This window comes from Rhodamnia argentea, chromosome 2 (genome assembly GCF_020921035.1).
Source record: "Rhodamnia argentea isolate NSW1041297 chromosome 2, ASM2092103v1, whole genome shotgun sequence".
Lineage (NCBI taxonomy): Eukaryota > Viridiplantae > Streptophyta > Magnoliopsida > Myrtales > Myrtaceae > Rhodamnia > Rhodamnia argentea.
Window position 1 is genome coordinate 1,005,712 of NC_063151.1, and position 15,947 is coordinate 1,021,658.

The window sequence follows — 15,947 nt, forward strand, 5'->3', positions numbered from 1 at the left end:
AGCCACCGGACAATCGAATTGGGAAAATGTTGGAAAAGTTGAAACCCTTCATCCATGTCGTTGGTGATATAAAAAAAAAATCCATGTCGTCGTTTGGCCAAATCGAGACAGAGAGAGAGAGAGAGTTCTGGGGGAAGAGAGTTCAGGTGCGAGGGCGAGACCAAACCGTCGTGTGTCGCTTGCCGTCGTCGCAACCCGAGGGGGATGGCCTCGTGTGTGGGGGGTAGACCTTTTGTAAAAGGGGGAAGCTTTCCTTTTGGACTCTCACGGTCTCTTCACTGGTTCTCGCTTGGGGTGAAGAGAAAAGGAGAAGGAAAAAACAAAACCAAAGAAAGGAGAGGGAGAGAATCTGAGGCGCAAGGGAGCTCTGCAGAGGAGGAAGAAGCATTAGAGTTGGAAAAAAAAAAAAAAAGAGCTCGTTCACAAGGGAGAGGGAGAGCTCTGTGATTTTTGAAGGGCGAAAGAGAACTTTCTTTCCCGCGGAGGTCTCGAAGGAAGAGTCTCTGAAGCAAAACACAGAGCAGTTCAGAGAGCAAAAAAAAAAATCGTGAGCAAGAGTGAGAGATCGAGCCGAGTTTTCGAGTCCAAACAATAGATCCAGACCTAGTTAACGTGTACACGCTTCTTTTCGACTGTGTAGTGCCTTTGTATGCTTCGTTTTGATGAAATCGCACCGACTGGTCCTTGCTCAAACCTCGTCGGGGCCGTGATCCGCGGCCTTCAAACGGACGACATCACGTGCGGTCGAATCCGTTTGGGTAAGTCGTTCGGCCTTTATTTCTCCTGTTGCGGTGTTGTGGCTCGGTCCTGGCGGTTGGAGTCGGTGGCTGGCGCCGTTGATTGGGGGGTGTGCGGTTCCTGTGTAGGTCCAAGAGGGAGGACCTGTGAAGAAGACCCTGTGAAGAAGACCCCGTGAAAAGCATCGTGGAGAAGACGACCTCCTGCGCTGGGAAAGGGGAAATAAAAAAATAAAAATAAAAAAAAAATTCCGAAAATTAGAAAAAAATAAAGAAATAAATAATATATTAAAATATTATGTCATCGGCCGGCCGGTGTTCACGTCAGTGCCGACAGGCCAAAATTCGCCAGATTGACTGAATTGGCACAATTACAAAAGGTTTAGAACTCAATCGATAAAAAAAATTAAAATTAAATTGGCATAATTACAATAAATTTTTTACTTTTTCGGTAATTTTTCCTCGAAAATGTTCCCCCATGCGTTTCGTTTACTTTGTCAAACCTACAAGTCTCTCTCATGGAGTGTTGAAAGTCTCAACGACAGTTCTCAGTTGCATGGTAACTGCTCAAACTCAACATCGGCTGCGTACTTCCGAAGAAGCAATTTATGATTCAGCCCTTTGGACTGTTCAATGGTTTTCTAGGATTGAAGAATCAGTGTCCCAACTTAAAACAGTTTCGAACAAGATCGCACTCGCGAATTTGGTCAAATTTGGAATTGGGGCATAGCCTATAACTACTTGCTTCTTGTCAAGATCAAGGCCATAGAGCTCGCACTTCCTTCTTTTTCTGCAAACCTCATATCTGCAATTCAACACAGTTGCAATTCAACTCTCTCTCTCTCTCTCTCTCTCTCCATCCAGTTACATGATGATATCCATGGAAAGAACAAGCAGCTTGCCACTTCAGCCTCCGACTTACGGAAACCTCATTACAATTCTAAGTATTGATGGTGGAGGGATAAGAGGGCTTATCCCAGGAACCATCCTCGCTTTCTTAGAGTCTGAACTTCAGGTATAATTACATATATATATATATCAATCACTTGCTAATGCTTTTGTAATTTTTTTGTAAGAACCACTTTGCTGCGTGATCCAATCACTTGAAGTTCGCCTTTTCATGCATGCATTGCCCATTCAAATTTCGGTTCCTAACTAGAGAACACATCTCTGTGGACTGTGCAGAAACTAGATGGTGAAGATGCAAGAATCGCAGATTATTTCGATGTTATTGCTGGAACGAGCACTGGTGGTCTTGTCACGGCCATGTTAACCACCCCCGACGAGAACGATCGTCCCTTGTTCGCTGCAAAGGACATTAAGGATTTTTACCTTAACAATTGCCCTAAAATCTTCCCTCAAGACAGGTGAGCCGAAATTTTCAAGCGGGTATAGGAGTTATAGGTACAAAGTACTGTTTTCTTGAATGACTTTCTAACATAATGTCTTTGTAAATTGAAAACTACAGTTGTCCTTTCGCGCCTGCTACGAAGATGATCAAAGCTGTGACTGGCCCAAAATATGATGGAAAATACCTGCATATGCTCGTGAAAGAGAAACTCGGGAACACAAGATTGAACCAGACATTGACTAATGTTGTTATCCCAACGTTCGACATCAAGCGACTTCAGCCAACCATCTTTTCTAGCTACGAGGTTCATCTTCTTGTCCTTAACATGCATATAACTTCTGTCCTTACGTTCTTTTTTTTTTTTTCCTAGGTTATCATATTTAGATAATCAACTAAGTATTTTGTTTTCGGGGAAATGGGTAGGTGAAGAAAACGCCGACCATAAACGCCTTGCTCTCGGACATATGCATCTCAACCTCAGCAGCACCAACTTATCTCCCAGCTCATTATTTCGAAACCCAAGACTCCACAGGAAAACCGAGGGAATTCAACCTCATAGATGGCGGCGTAGCTGCAAACAATCCGGTATGAAAGAACTATGTTTTGGCAGACCTGATTTAACAAAAGGTGCATCTATAGTTTCTAACTTTACGTCGTTCATCATGCAGACGTTACTCGCAATGGGCGAAGTGACGAAGGAGATCATGGGAGGAAGCTCGGATTTCTTCCCTATAAAGCCAATGGATTACGGAAGATTTCTGGTGATATCACTCGGGACTGGCTCGCAAAAAGTCGAAGGGAAGTACGGCGCAAGTGAAGCTGCCAAATGGGGAGTGCTGGACTGGTTGAGCAGCAGTGGTGGGAGCCCCTTGGTCGATGTGTTCATGCACGTGAGCGCCGATATGGTCGACTTCCACCTCTCTGCGGTCTTCCAGGCCCTGCACCTTGAAGCCAACTACCTCCGGATTCAGGTATTCTTATTGCACCTTGAATCATTCAAGAAAATTATCTCCTCAGAGAACAGGAGTTGACCCGCTAGTCGAATTTGGAATGGATAGGACGACAACTTAAGCGGGGCCGTGGCATCCGTGGATATCGCAACAAAGAAGAACTTGAACGACTTAGCCAGAACCGGCGAAGCACTGTTGAAGAAGCCTGTTTCAAAGGTAGACCTAGACACAGGTGGATGCAAGGCGTGTAACACGGAGACTAATGAAGAGGCTCTCGGAAGGTATTGAACTATCTGTTCTGAACGATGTCTCGAGTTCTTGAGTGATTAAAAGTTTCAGGACAGTGTATGATCATTGAGGTTACTAATTGCAATTCTAAATTGTGGTTTCAGGTTTGCAAAAAAGCTCTCATGTGAGAGACGACTTCGTCTTGCTAGGTCACCTCATGGACATAACTCCGCAAGTTTGAAGCAATTCTAAACTGTACAATCGAGGGACGACAAATGTGAAGATTGATTCTTAGGGGATAACTCATTTATTCTTTGATTGTTTCATTCTTTCCATTCTCGAATGAAATTCCAAGCAGACAATTTTCGTGTGGGGTTTAAATTAATCTAATTCTCCTTGATGATTAGTTTTGTATGTAGTAGCTGGTGTGATAGCTTGTAAACACCGTCCATATGAATAAAGACCTCATTATTATGGATTGTGGCTGGAAATTGTTGAGATCGTCCCTATTTAATGTCGAAAAGCTAAGCATAATCGACTTGCGTGAAAGCACACAGATATGTGTACTGAAAATTAGATGATAACAATGTTAATCATATTCACAATAATTACGATGCTGATTGTAGGGATTAAGATAATTACATGATAATTTATCAACAATAATAATAACACGTGCCTTCGACGGAATATGGAAAGCAGTATATAGTCGTCTGTTATTTTTCTTCACCAAAGCTTATGCTTATTTCACAAAAAATGAATTATTTGGAAAATAATTCTATCGTCCACGAAAATATTTAGATGTGAGAGATTATTCTTAAAGAAAATGTTTTCGGATCACTCATTTTCTATGAAACAAACGGAGCCTAAGAACCATTTGCATAGAAAAGATATTTTGGCAAAACCCAAAAGAAATTTAAATTTTTACCATTGCATAATTGATCCTTTTCCTCCATAAATTTTCTAGTGAGAGCAAGCATTGAGGCAAAATATTTTATTTCTATCAACTGAGCATATTTATAATTTTTACCAATGTCGTTTGAATTTTTTTTCCTATTTTGTGATCTTAATGTTGCGGTGTGGTTTATACTCCCATGCAACAGGAAAGCATGTGGGTGATGTTAAGGATAATGGCGCAGATCAAGGAATCAAGATCAAATCAAATCACGCAATTACAAGCAAGTGCTAAGATCAAGGGATTGTAAATTCAATTTAATTCATTCTAATGGCTTGTAATCTCTTGTATAAATACATGTACTCGTACATGGAAATGTATCGATTGTAAAAAATATTTTCCTCGGAATTCTCTCGATTCTCATAAACCTTATATGGTATCAGAGCTTTTTCGCTCAACCGAGCCCTCAATCCCACCATGTCAAGTCCAACCGGTGACACATCAACTCTTCTGCAACCGATCTCATTATCATCGGCAACACTATCTAGCTTCCCATGAAGCTCACAGCCGGCAACTTTCTCTCTTGGCAAGCACAACTTCATGCCATTTTAATTGGGCATGATCTGCTCTAATCCGTTGATGGCACACACCCGTGTCCGTCACTCGATTCATTCCGATCGCCTAGTCCAGCACGCACATTGTGGATCCGCCAGGATCAATTGTTGTTATCCACCATTTTCAGCTTAGTTCCTAAACCTATTTTGCCGCTGATTGCATTCAGCGAAACCTCTCAAGAGGCATTAAAAAAGCTCATCAAACTTTATGCCAACAAATCTCATTCTTGGGTAATATCTCTCAAGGACCGGTTATCCGTAATCCGGCGCTAATCAAGATCGGTTTCTGAATATCATCAAGAATTAAACGATAGTGCCGATGAACTCTCCATTATTAATGCACCCCTTCAAGATGATAATATTGTTATACATGTTTATGTGGAATTCGTCCTAAATTTAAAGAATTAGCGGCTGCAATTCGCACTAGAGAAAATCCTATTTCATTTGAGGAATTACACGACAAACTTGTCGCTTATGAAACTTACCTTAAGCATGAAGAAAAAGCCACAAAATTCATTCCTATCACAGCTCAATATATTCCCAAATCACGTTCTAGTGCGTCCGTTGCTCACCGGAACGGTGCCCAAAACGGACGCGGAACTTCTCATGGTGCTCGCAACAACTCCTTTCCTCCAAACCCATTATCACCGACAAATCCCACATGGATCCAACTTCCAATCACTACCCAACAAACGAGTTCAACCTCACCTCCTGTCTCAACGCCAATCCAATCGCAAGCTCCTACAGCTGCTACCAACCCACCGCCTACCCCCTATGCAACAGTTGTTTCTCCAATTCACAGCACCGACGCCATCAACAGCCATCCGCCGATCGAATCATAACCTCGGCCACCACTCAACCCACCCACAACCGACCCCTTACCTAAAATTCCAGACCAACTCAAATCAAAATAACACACCACTGTCTATCATAAATCCCAACCCATCGGATCCACCCCCCTCATCCTCTAATCCACCACCACGACAGGTCTTACCACCACCTCCACCAACCGCAACCCGCAACCATCCAATGATTACACGATCCAGGAATAACATCTTCAAACCCAAACAAATTCATCACACCACTAAATATCCTCTATCCGATACCATCGAACCAACATGCGTTACTCAAGCCTTGTGGGATGCCAAATGAGACACACCATGTCCGAGGAATTTAATGCGCTGCTGTGCAATAAAACATGGGAACTCACCCCTAACATAAATTCCAGTAATGTTGTTAGTTGCAGGTGGATCTTCCGGATTAAACGCCGATCCGACGGTAGTATTGAGCGCTACAAAGTGCGTCTCGTTGCCGCCTTGGGATTGACTACAATGACATCTTTAGTCCCCGTCATCAAACTAACCATCATTCATGTTGTGTTTTCTATTGCATTGAACTGATGATGGCCACTTCAACAACTTGATGTCAACAAAGCATTCCTATAAGGGGATCTCACGGATAAACTATACATGACTCAACCTGCGGGGTTTATTGATCCGACTCGACAGAACCATGTATGCAAAATGAAAAAAGCTATTTACGGAATTAAACAAGCACCAAGGGCATGGTACACTGCATTGAGTAAATTCCTACACACTCACAACTTTCGCAACTCCCGCTCCGATCCATCCTTGTTCATTTACACCATGGGTCCAATTACAACATTCTTATTTGTCTATGTTGACGATCTCGTCATCACAGGTAATGACACCTCTTTCATTGCCAACTTCATTGAAGCATTATCTATGCATTTCTCTATGAAAGATTTGGGAACACTTCATTACTTCCTTAGCAATGAAGTGATCCCAACCAAGACATGTATACTTCTCTCTCAACATAAGTATATCCATTAGATTCTACAAAAACACAAAATGGATGAGGCCAAGGAGGTAGGCACTTCATTGGCGGTGGAAATCAACTTATCTGCCAATGATCTAGCTAAGGCAACCAATGCAAGTAAGTATCCAAGTCTTATTGGGGCTCTTCAATATCTCACTATCACAAGACCTAATATTGCATTCTTCGTCAACAAATGATCTCAGTTCATGCAACGTCCCACTATCACACATTGGACTGCTGCTAAACAACTTCTCCGGTACTTAAAAGGAAGTATATTTCATGGGTTACATCTAACAAGCTCCACGGCATCTATTCTTTACGGGTTCTCCGATGCTGATTGGGCAAGTCATGCAAATGACCAATCATCCACCTCTGCATTTATCATCTATCTCGGCCCTAATCAAATATCTTGGAGTGCGTGAAAACAACACACAATTGGCCCGTCTTCGACCGAAGTCGAGTATCGCGCCTTTGCCACCACTACGGTAGAACTACAATGAGTTCGAAATCTGCTGTCCAAACTTGGCATCCAACCGATCACCACTCCAACTCTGTCTTGTGACAACATCGGCGCCACATGTGTATGTGCAAATTTGGTATTTCACTCCCGAATGAAGCACATTGCCATAAATTACCATTTCATTCGTAATCTAGTTGCAAGTGGAGCTCTCCGCATCTCATACATCTCAACCACAGATCAACTTGCAGATGCCCTCACAAAACCATTATCCAAACCTCGATTAAGTTATTTGTGACCTAAGATCGGCGTCTTTGATGGAAGAGCCATCTTGTGGGGGTGCGTTAAGGATAATGGCACGGATCAATGAATCAAGATCAAATCAAATCAAATCACGCAAGTAAAAGCAAGTGCTAAGATCAAGGGATTGTAAATTCAATTTGATTAATTCTAAAGGCTTGTAATCTCTTGTATAAATACATGTACTCGCACATGGAAAATGTATTGGTTGCAAAAAAATATTTTCCTCGTAATTCTCTCGATTCTCATAAACCTTATAGGTGATGTAACGAGAGTGATGTAATTGAGTAACGTAACAAGAGATACGATGTGCTAATTATAGTGGAATATTCTACTAGACGTGGCACTAGTTTAAGAGTGAACCAGGACAAAATCTCATGTCTCAATTTTCTCTTTCTTGCTCGTTTTACTTTGCTATGATTGTGCGCCGATCCTCACAATTAAAAGAGTACTTCTTGATACCAGTGACGCCATTCACTAAGGAGAATATATCATGCAACCAATGAAACATTGACATATATCGAATTTAATAACAACCTATTGTTTTGAATAAAGTTCAATGCCTACTCATATCGTAAGCTTATAGGCATCGGGCATATAAACTAATCGGAATAAACCAATATTAGCATACATCGAGCATAGTACCAATGTAAAGTTTGCATATAATGTAATGTGTATGTGAGTGAATACCTTATATTATATTTAGTTACACAAAATTAAGTTGATCAATTTTCAGTTAACACGATAAGATGAATTAGTCATATCCAATATTGTATCGAGATGTAACCACTTTATACATTAGAATTCTCGTTATAGAAAAGATCAGGTGCCTAAGTCTCAAAGACACTCTCTTTTACAAACAACACTCGGCGCCATTTAACATCTACTCTAAGATCTTGCTTCCATCCGAAAGCGATCCACTATTATATTTATGTGCTTGAATGTATAACTTCACCATACATCATTATTGTCAAACCGGTTAGCTTAAGCGCTTACTGGGGTCGAACCGGTCGAACCGCATGCTGGTCACCACTTCGGTTTGGCCTCCGGTACGGTTTTGAAGACATTGCCTTGGACACTATCTCATTCTCGCCTCGAGAAATTATGCGCAAGTTGAGTACGTCAATGGCTAATGGGCAGCCTTTGATGGACTGGACCAGGCCCGTCAAAGGAATGGGCCCGATGGTCGGGCCTCTTGTCGGTTATGCTGGACTAGGCCCGTTCAGTTAGAAAACCTTCAATTCGGGCCCAGTTCCGTACCGAAATGAATCGTTCAAGCCCGCCCAAACAACAGCACAAGCTCTCGCTGGCTTGCAGCTAAAGTCATCCCAAGTTCTCCTCCTCCTCCTCTCCATCGGTTCACTGCAACCGAGAACTCGAGAGGACGAAGAAGACCGAGAGAGAGAGAGAGAGAGACGCAGAGACGAGGACGCGGTGTGATTCAGAACTTGAATGTCCGGTATGGAGAGGCTTCAGCGAATGTTCGCCGGCGCGGGAGGTGCTCTGGGCCACCCACCGCCTGATTCTCCGACCCTCGATTCCTCCGAGCAGGTCTACATCTCCTCCCTCGCGCTCCTCAAGATGCTCAAGCACGGTAAAGCTTGCCCTCTCTCTCTCTCTCTCTCTCTCTTTCGCTACGGTCGCTTTAATCCAGCAGTTCGACATAAAAAAAACCCTAATGATAATGCCAGTTGCTATTCTTTAGCGTTTCCAGAGGGTCAGTTAGGGTTTCTTGCTGCGTGCTTTCTTTGGCCTTCGTTTTTAATGTGGAGGGATCGGAGAAAGTTGGTTCTTTGGCATTAAGTTTGTGCTTTTGGATCGATTCTGTCATTTTTCGCGTTATTAGATATTAGTTGTGGTGTAATCGTCCTTGGATTGTATCTTGCTTTTTCTAAATGGAGACTTCAATTGACCGACCAGGGAGGGCTGGGGTTCCCATGGAAGTGATGGGCTTGATGCTTGGGGAGTTTGTGGATGAGTACACCGTCCGAGTCGTCGATGTGTTTGCTATGCCACAGAGTGGTACTGGTGTCAGTGTCGAGGCGGTCGATCATGTGTTCCAGACCAATATGCTTGACATGCTCAAACAGACTGGAAGGTAATTCTCCTCACACTTTGTGCGATTTGCTTTTTCTTACTAACTGGATAGACAGTTCTCGATCTATTTTGCTTAATTGTATCTAGGCCCTCTCATCAAGCTATAATGCAGAGCAGTTGTTCAGAGGATATTTCTTAACTTTTGACGAGAAAGTGAATTGTAAGAAAATAATATGCAACTGAAGTCAGAAACTACTGCTTAGTGACAATGATAAATCTTAGCTTCTGGATGGATTTTGAATTAGATAAAGTGTGAATGATGGAGCTGCTTAACTTATCCTTTCTTGCCACGTCTGGTATTGTTTGTGAGTCGAGACTGGGTTACTCATAACAACATGATGGAAAGAGAATGCTGGAATTTGATTCTTGTCATTTTGCTTTGCTGTTGATGAATTAGCAAAGTGAACTGCATTCGTTTTTCAGAAGTTAGCCGAAATTTCTCAAGAGCAGATAATTTTACAGAGCTTTCATCAGGCAGTTACATTTCTCCTAAAGAAGTTAGTTATCGACTTTTCCTATCTTGTTGAGAAATTCTCACCTACAAAGTGTCGTCTGTGAACTGCATATCTCCTAAAGAAGTATGGTTCTATCTTAAGTAGGTGGTTTGGGGACTGGCAAAACTGGGTATTGCACCTGATAAACACTTGGTTATTTGTATTCTGGTCTCTCTAAAGGAATTGATGATCTTTAAAGGCCTTCAGGTTATGATAAGCTGATAATGTTTTATGCAGACGCTAGTTTCGAGAAAATTTTAATTGTTGGTAGAACCAAAGCATTATCTTTTTTTGTGTAGAATGACTTGCATGTTGAATTTAATAGTAGTCTGCAGGTATGATTTTCCCTCTCTAGAATGACGAGCATGTCGAAATTCATGGTTCCTCTGTTTATGACACACGGTAATGTTCGTGTAACACATACTTGAATGATTACCTAATTATGCGCTGAACAATAATTGAACAGTAAAAAATTAAGAAGTGCTATGGTAGCATAGAATTCTCTGAGCTCATTGATGTCATGGCCGTTATGGGCTTGGTATATTATATGATCAATCTTCCATCTACCAAATTGCATGCTTCAAGTAACTCAAGAACTGAATGTGATGATTTTCCTGTAAGATATTTTCTGTGCCTCTTTGGATAGGTAGAACTTTAATTTTCTACTTGTATGTATTTATCTTGGACTGAATTTTAGTGGATGGTTCTTGAGCCGGACACTGGCTGTTTCATCATCAAACACTATCATGCAATAGGTCAGATAGGCACCAGTATAAAATTCCAATTGTAACCTGTGATTGGGGTTTATATTTTATTTCAACTGCCTTATTTGTCAATATCGGTCATCCTTAGTCTGGGTTATTCTCTATATGTGACTTAGGTTTGTGTTTTATATGCTTATTGTGTGTTCTGCATAGCAGACCAGAGATGGTGGTAGGTTGGTACCACTCTCATCCTGGCTTTGGATGTTGGCTTTCTGGGGTGGACATCAACACTCAACAGGTCATCTCTTTTACTCTAAATTTCATTCTTATAGGGGGAGCATGTGAATTGTAATTATGAATGGTATGACCTTTTGGCCTTACAACAACTATTGGTTGGTGATGCAGTTTAGAGTTATGATAGCATGGCATGCAAATCTAGAAGTATAAATATGAAGTTTCTTTTATTCATCAACCTATTTTCCCTAATATCATTTAGTCCCCAGCCTCCTTATGAAAACAATGTCGTTTTGGAAGACAACCAAATGAACTCATTTACGTTGAGTAGAAGTGTCAATAGCTTTGATTGTGGGTAACAAATAGACGTGAGAGTTAACGACTTTGTGCTTGTCCTTTCATGTATACTGAGGTTCTGGTCTTGATGGAGGTGGATGTTTGGCAACCATCGGGCTATTTGAATTAGAGTAACATTAAATTTGTTAAGACCGATCTAATAAATTGATTTACTAATTCATGTGATATACTGTAGCTGAGCTTGCGTAAAAGGAGGCCATATTCAACATCAAGTAGAACTCTGCTGTATCAGTCAGTTAACCAATTTAGTGGACTAGTCTTTAGATACCTGACATTAGTCTCTATATTATCTCAAGAGCCCCCTCTACTGGGAGTGAAGGTGTGTGGATGGTTTTGGTTGAAGGTTGTGGCTTTGGGGATTCACTCAGAGAGTTGTAACTCAAGATATTTAAAATATTTTCACCCTCGTTTGATAACCATAGCCTATTGCATTTGTGTATGATTAGTTTCTTTTGCCCTTTTTTTGCTAGACTATAATTGCTTATAGGTTTCCAGTTAGATCCAATTGTTAACAAGGCTGCTTATTACTTGCAATGTCTTCTTATAAAATCAGAGTTTTGAGGCTTTAAATCAGCGTGCGGTTGCAGTAGTGGTGGATCCCATTCAGAGTGTCAAAGGGAAGGTGGTGATTGATGCCTTCCGTTTGATCAACCCACAAACCATGATGCTTGGCCAAGAACCCAGGCAGACAACCTCCAACCTTGGTCATCTCAACAAACCGTCCATCCAAGTGAGTGCTGACCAGATAATGTTCTTTTTGAATATTGAGTTTTGATCTTACCTCATGGGTTTGACTCCATATTTGTAGGCATTGATCCATGGGCTGAACAGACACTATTACTCAATTGCCATCAATTACAGAAAGAATGAACTTGAGGAAAAAATGCTACTTAATCTTCACAAGAAGAAATGGACAGATGGCTTGACACTTCGCCGTTTTGACACACATTCTAAAACCAATGAACAGACTGTTCAGGTAAGTCAAGGTCTTGTCTGTCGCATCTGGATTAGAGAATTGGTTGCACCAGTCACTTAGAGGTGGATTCTAGAGAATGCCTGACAAGACCCTCTGCTCAAGCATGTTTTCATCTGGTGTCCATGTTGTCCTAATTAATCAAGATTAATTAGCTTGCAATGCATATAGACTTGATTGAACTTGGCGAAAAGCTGTCATTTCTGACAAAAAGAATGATTAGTTTCAAATTCAGATCCTTGTTTTTTGGTGGATTTTTTGTATGGATATCCAAGGCTCAGAGGAGAAAAATTTATGTTTCATCATCCAAAAGCTAAGGACATGTGCTTTATGCTTTACATCTAGGCTGAGGGAAAAAGTATAATTGTTCCTTTTGTAATAGAATGATTACGTAGGTTTTGTTAATAGAATGATTACAGAGGAGAAAAATTTATGTTTTATCATCCAAAAGCTAAGGACATGTGCTTTATGCTTTACATCTAGGCTGAGGGAAAAAGTATAATTATTCCTTTTGTAATAGAATGATTACGTAGGTTTTGTTAATTCTTTGGTATATTCTCTTCCAAAAATATTCATGGAAGTACACTGCAAAAATCTTCTCTCTTTTTATTTTTTTTTTTTTTTTTGGGTAAAGGATTGGCAAAGACCTATCCAATGAAAAGCGACAGGGCAGCATTTTATAGGTGGCAATCTAAAGTCAAAGCTTTACATGATTCTTGGTGCATACTCTGGACAGGTGTTACAAGTAAATTAGAACACATCCGCTGCACGATCGCGTATGACATTGCGTATGGCCGTATGGCGGTATAATAAATGCCTCGAGTCAGAAGACTTTTGCCATGATTAGGGAAGTGGGAGAGGGGTGGGCGGTTGGGAAGTAATTCGCTGAATCGATAAAGGGAAGCATAGTGCTGTCTTGGGGTGACTCGTGTGATCGTTTGTATCTTATTAGAGTCAAATAACGAGTAGTGGCTGGCCACACTTTCCATATGGCAGGGCCACAGAAAACCCATCTTTTTTGCAGCATCATAAATCATTTGGTTGGTGGGTGGTCGTTGTTTAATTAACTACTTGTGGCACAATCAAAACGAGTTGATTTTTGTTTTTTTCTCCCAATCTTGCAGGAGATGCTGAATTTGGCAATCAAGTATAACAAGGCGGTGCAGGAGGAGGACGAATTGCCACCAGAGAAGCTAGCGATTGCAAATGTGGGGAGGCAAGACGCCAAGAAGCACCTCGAAGAGCATGTCTCCAACCTCATGTCTTCCAACATAGTTCAGACCTTAGGGACCATGCTCGACACCGTAGTCTTCTAAGGCCCCTCCGAATCGGCATCTTATCTTCCTGCATTCAGCACAACTCTGTATCATCTTTCGTGAAAGTGTTTCCGGATTTAAGTCGGTTTGGTCGGTAGACACTGCGGGTGGCTTTCTAGAAAATGCAGCCCTTTTTCTTCTGCTTGCTTGTATTACCATTCAAACAAATTCAGTTACCAATTTGTTCTTGTCCAAGAAAAGGAGAGGAAAGGAGACATTTTATCGGCCAGCCTCTGAAATTGCTCGCTTGTACTAATTCATGGGCGCGGGTCTCCGGTCTCTGACCAATGAGGACGATAGATTGAGTTGCCAAAGATGTTGCGACAGCATCTCTTGTGGGGAGCATAGGAGACAAGATCTTGTGCATCGTTTTCGGCTTTTGCTTAGAAGCGGCACGAGCTAGTGTATGCTGGACTGGTCCAATATCAAATGTACGTACCAATGATAATTCTCTACTGTAAATTGGAGAAAATTTATAGGATGAAAACTAAGGATTTTAGCATTTGGTTGAAGATTAAGATGATGCATAAATAAAGTTTATAGTCTGAAAAGAGGTGAAAAAACATGATAAAAATGAATATTTGGAAAACGGCTACCATGCGCCGAGTTCACATTATAAAGAAAGTCTACAACTTGGCTAGGAAAGTCAGAACACATGTCGCTCACCCGGTTGGTCGAGCCACATGTTACAATTGTGAAAAAACCAATAACAGAAAATAACAGTTAAATAACCAGGAATTCGTGAAAAAGCTACCCACAATTGCCGTGCCCAAGAATGTAAAAGCGACAATTTGATTTTGACGACGACTGGAACTGTAGTCACCACAGGCAAAAAAGTAAACGAAAGACTGTAATCGCCCCCCGACATTTCTCATTGTTTCCAGCACCTTTCACTCCACAGTCTCCTCCTTGTGATCACCACCATCGCCGTTAACGAACGAGGCCACCCGTTTGTACAGCCTCTTCGCCTTCTCGCAGCTTGGGTCCATGATTTGGAACACGTGATCCACGCCCTCGATCTCCATGAACTCCGCCGCCACCGCCGCCCCGCCGCTCTCCACCAGCTTCTCGTAGTACATCCTCCCTCTGTCCCTCAGAATGTCCTTCTCGCTCACGATAACCAGCACCTTCTTGCACGCCAGCCCGTCCACACCGGTGGCCCCGTCCGCGAACGGGTTGATCAGCGGGTCGTCGCACCCCTTGTCCGACACGCACACGAACCGCCACCAGCTGTCCACCCACGCCTTCCGACCAGGGTCCGACACCTCTACCCCGATCGGGGTCTCGCCCCAGAAGTAGGGTTGTAACATCGCGATCCCCGAGAGCTTGACCCGCTTGCCGAGTACGTCATCCCTTAATCAGCAAGGGAGGCAGAAACTTAGGTAATAATGAAATAAGGAGATTTTACGTAAAATCCCACTACTGCCGTAAACACTATTAATCAGAGCCTCCGCAGCATAAAAGTGTTCATGTTTTAAGATTCTAATCAGACGTAGCACAGCGATGAAACCTCAACGTAACTTATAATAGAAAACTCACTCAGCATCTTTAGTTTTGTTATTGTACCGTACCTGAGTCGCATGGCCAGGTGGTGCGACATGTTGGCGCCGCCGCTGTCACCGACGAGGAAGAGCCGGTCGAAGTCCGCATGGTCCCTGAGCCACGGCTCGCACCGGGCTTCCTCCGATGCGATCCACTGCAGAGCAGCCCAGGAGTCATCGTAGGCGGCAGGGAGGGAGTGCTCGGGGACTCGGCGATAGTCAACGGAGACGAGGACGATGTTGCACTCGGCGACAAGGGCGTTGAGGCTGGAGTGATACTTGGGGTCGGCGATGGAGGAGATGATGAAGGCCCCGCCGTGGAAGTAGACGACGAGGGGGAGCTTCGTGGCAGCGGACGCGGAGGAGGGGCGGTAGATACGGGCGGAGACGCCAACGTCGGGGAGGATGAGGACGTCCTTGGACTCAACTCGGGTCTCGGGGTCGAGGCCGGGCGGGGCGATCTCGAAGCCGGCAAGGCGGTCGAAGGTGCCGTCTTTGTAGACTCTGATGTAGGGGAAGATCTCGAGCGAAACCTCCTTGGCTGAATCCATGAAAGAGAGAGAGAGGTCAACGATCTTAATCAGAGACAGGCGAAGATGATGAGTGGGAGAGGCAAGAAACAGCGATGGCTCAAGCAGGGAAAGCAAAGCGGGCCTACTTATTAAGGAGCTCAGGTCAGACATGTAGTAGGCCCCTAGGAAAGTCGTCGCAATATCAAAATATATGATTTGAAAAGTATTTTTTTAAAATTAAATGCTTATATTATTTACAGAAATAAACGTTACCAAAAATATTGTTATCATCCATGAAATTACTTAGGCATTAGTTATTGCCGATAACAAAAATAATTTTTTTTTATTGTT

At 42.5% G+C, this 15,947-nt stretch overlaps 3 protein-coding genes across 3 annotated transcripts; 2 read left to right on the forward strand and 1 right to left on the reverse strand.

Annotated features, from left to right (window-relative positions):
* The first annotated feature begins 1,421 nt into the window (after window positions 1-1,421).
* Window positions 1,422-3,747, forward strand: LOC115746315 (patatin-like protein 2). The gene is made up of 7 exons (XM_048275323.1): window positions 1,422-1,752; window positions 1,923-2,104; window positions 2,206-2,392; window positions 2,512-2,673; window positions 2,757-3,059; window positions 3,147-3,319; window positions 3,431-3,747. The coding sequence occupies exons 1-7, from the start codon at window positions 1,606-1,608 to the stop codon at window positions 3,516-3,518; spliced, it is 1,242 nt and encodes a 413-aa protein (XP_048131280.1). The 5' UTR covers window positions 1,422-1,605; the 3' UTR covers window positions 3,519-3,747.
* Window positions 3,748-8,694: 4,947 nt separating this feature from the next.
* LOC115746328 (26S proteasome non-ATPase regulatory subunit 14 homolog) lies at window positions 8,695-13,782 on the forward strand. Its single transcript, XM_048275328.1, has 6 exons — window positions 8,695-8,962; window positions 9,289-9,466; window positions 10,880-10,961; window positions 11,808-11,984; window positions 12,063-12,230; window positions 13,352-13,782. The coding sequence occupies exons 1-6, from the start codon at window positions 8,821-8,823 to the stop codon at window positions 13,541-13,543; spliced, it is 939 nt and encodes a 312-aa protein (XP_048131285.1). The 5' UTR covers window positions 8,695-8,820; the 3' UTR covers window positions 13,544-13,782.
* Window positions 13,783-14,252: 470 nt separating this feature from the next.
* On the reverse strand, window positions 14,253-15,725 carry LOC115733055 (probable carboxylesterase 2). Its single transcript, XM_030663724.2, has 2 exons — window positions 15,115-15,725; window positions 14,253-14,896 (listed from the first exon to the last, which is right to left on the reverse strand). Exons 1-2 carry the CDS (start codon window positions 15,633-15,635, stop codon window positions 14,434-14,436), a joined length of 984 nt encoding a protein of 327 aa, XP_030519584.2. The 5' UTR covers window positions 15,636-15,725; the 3' UTR covers window positions 14,253-14,433.
* Window positions 15,726-15,947: the final 222 nt, after the last annotated feature.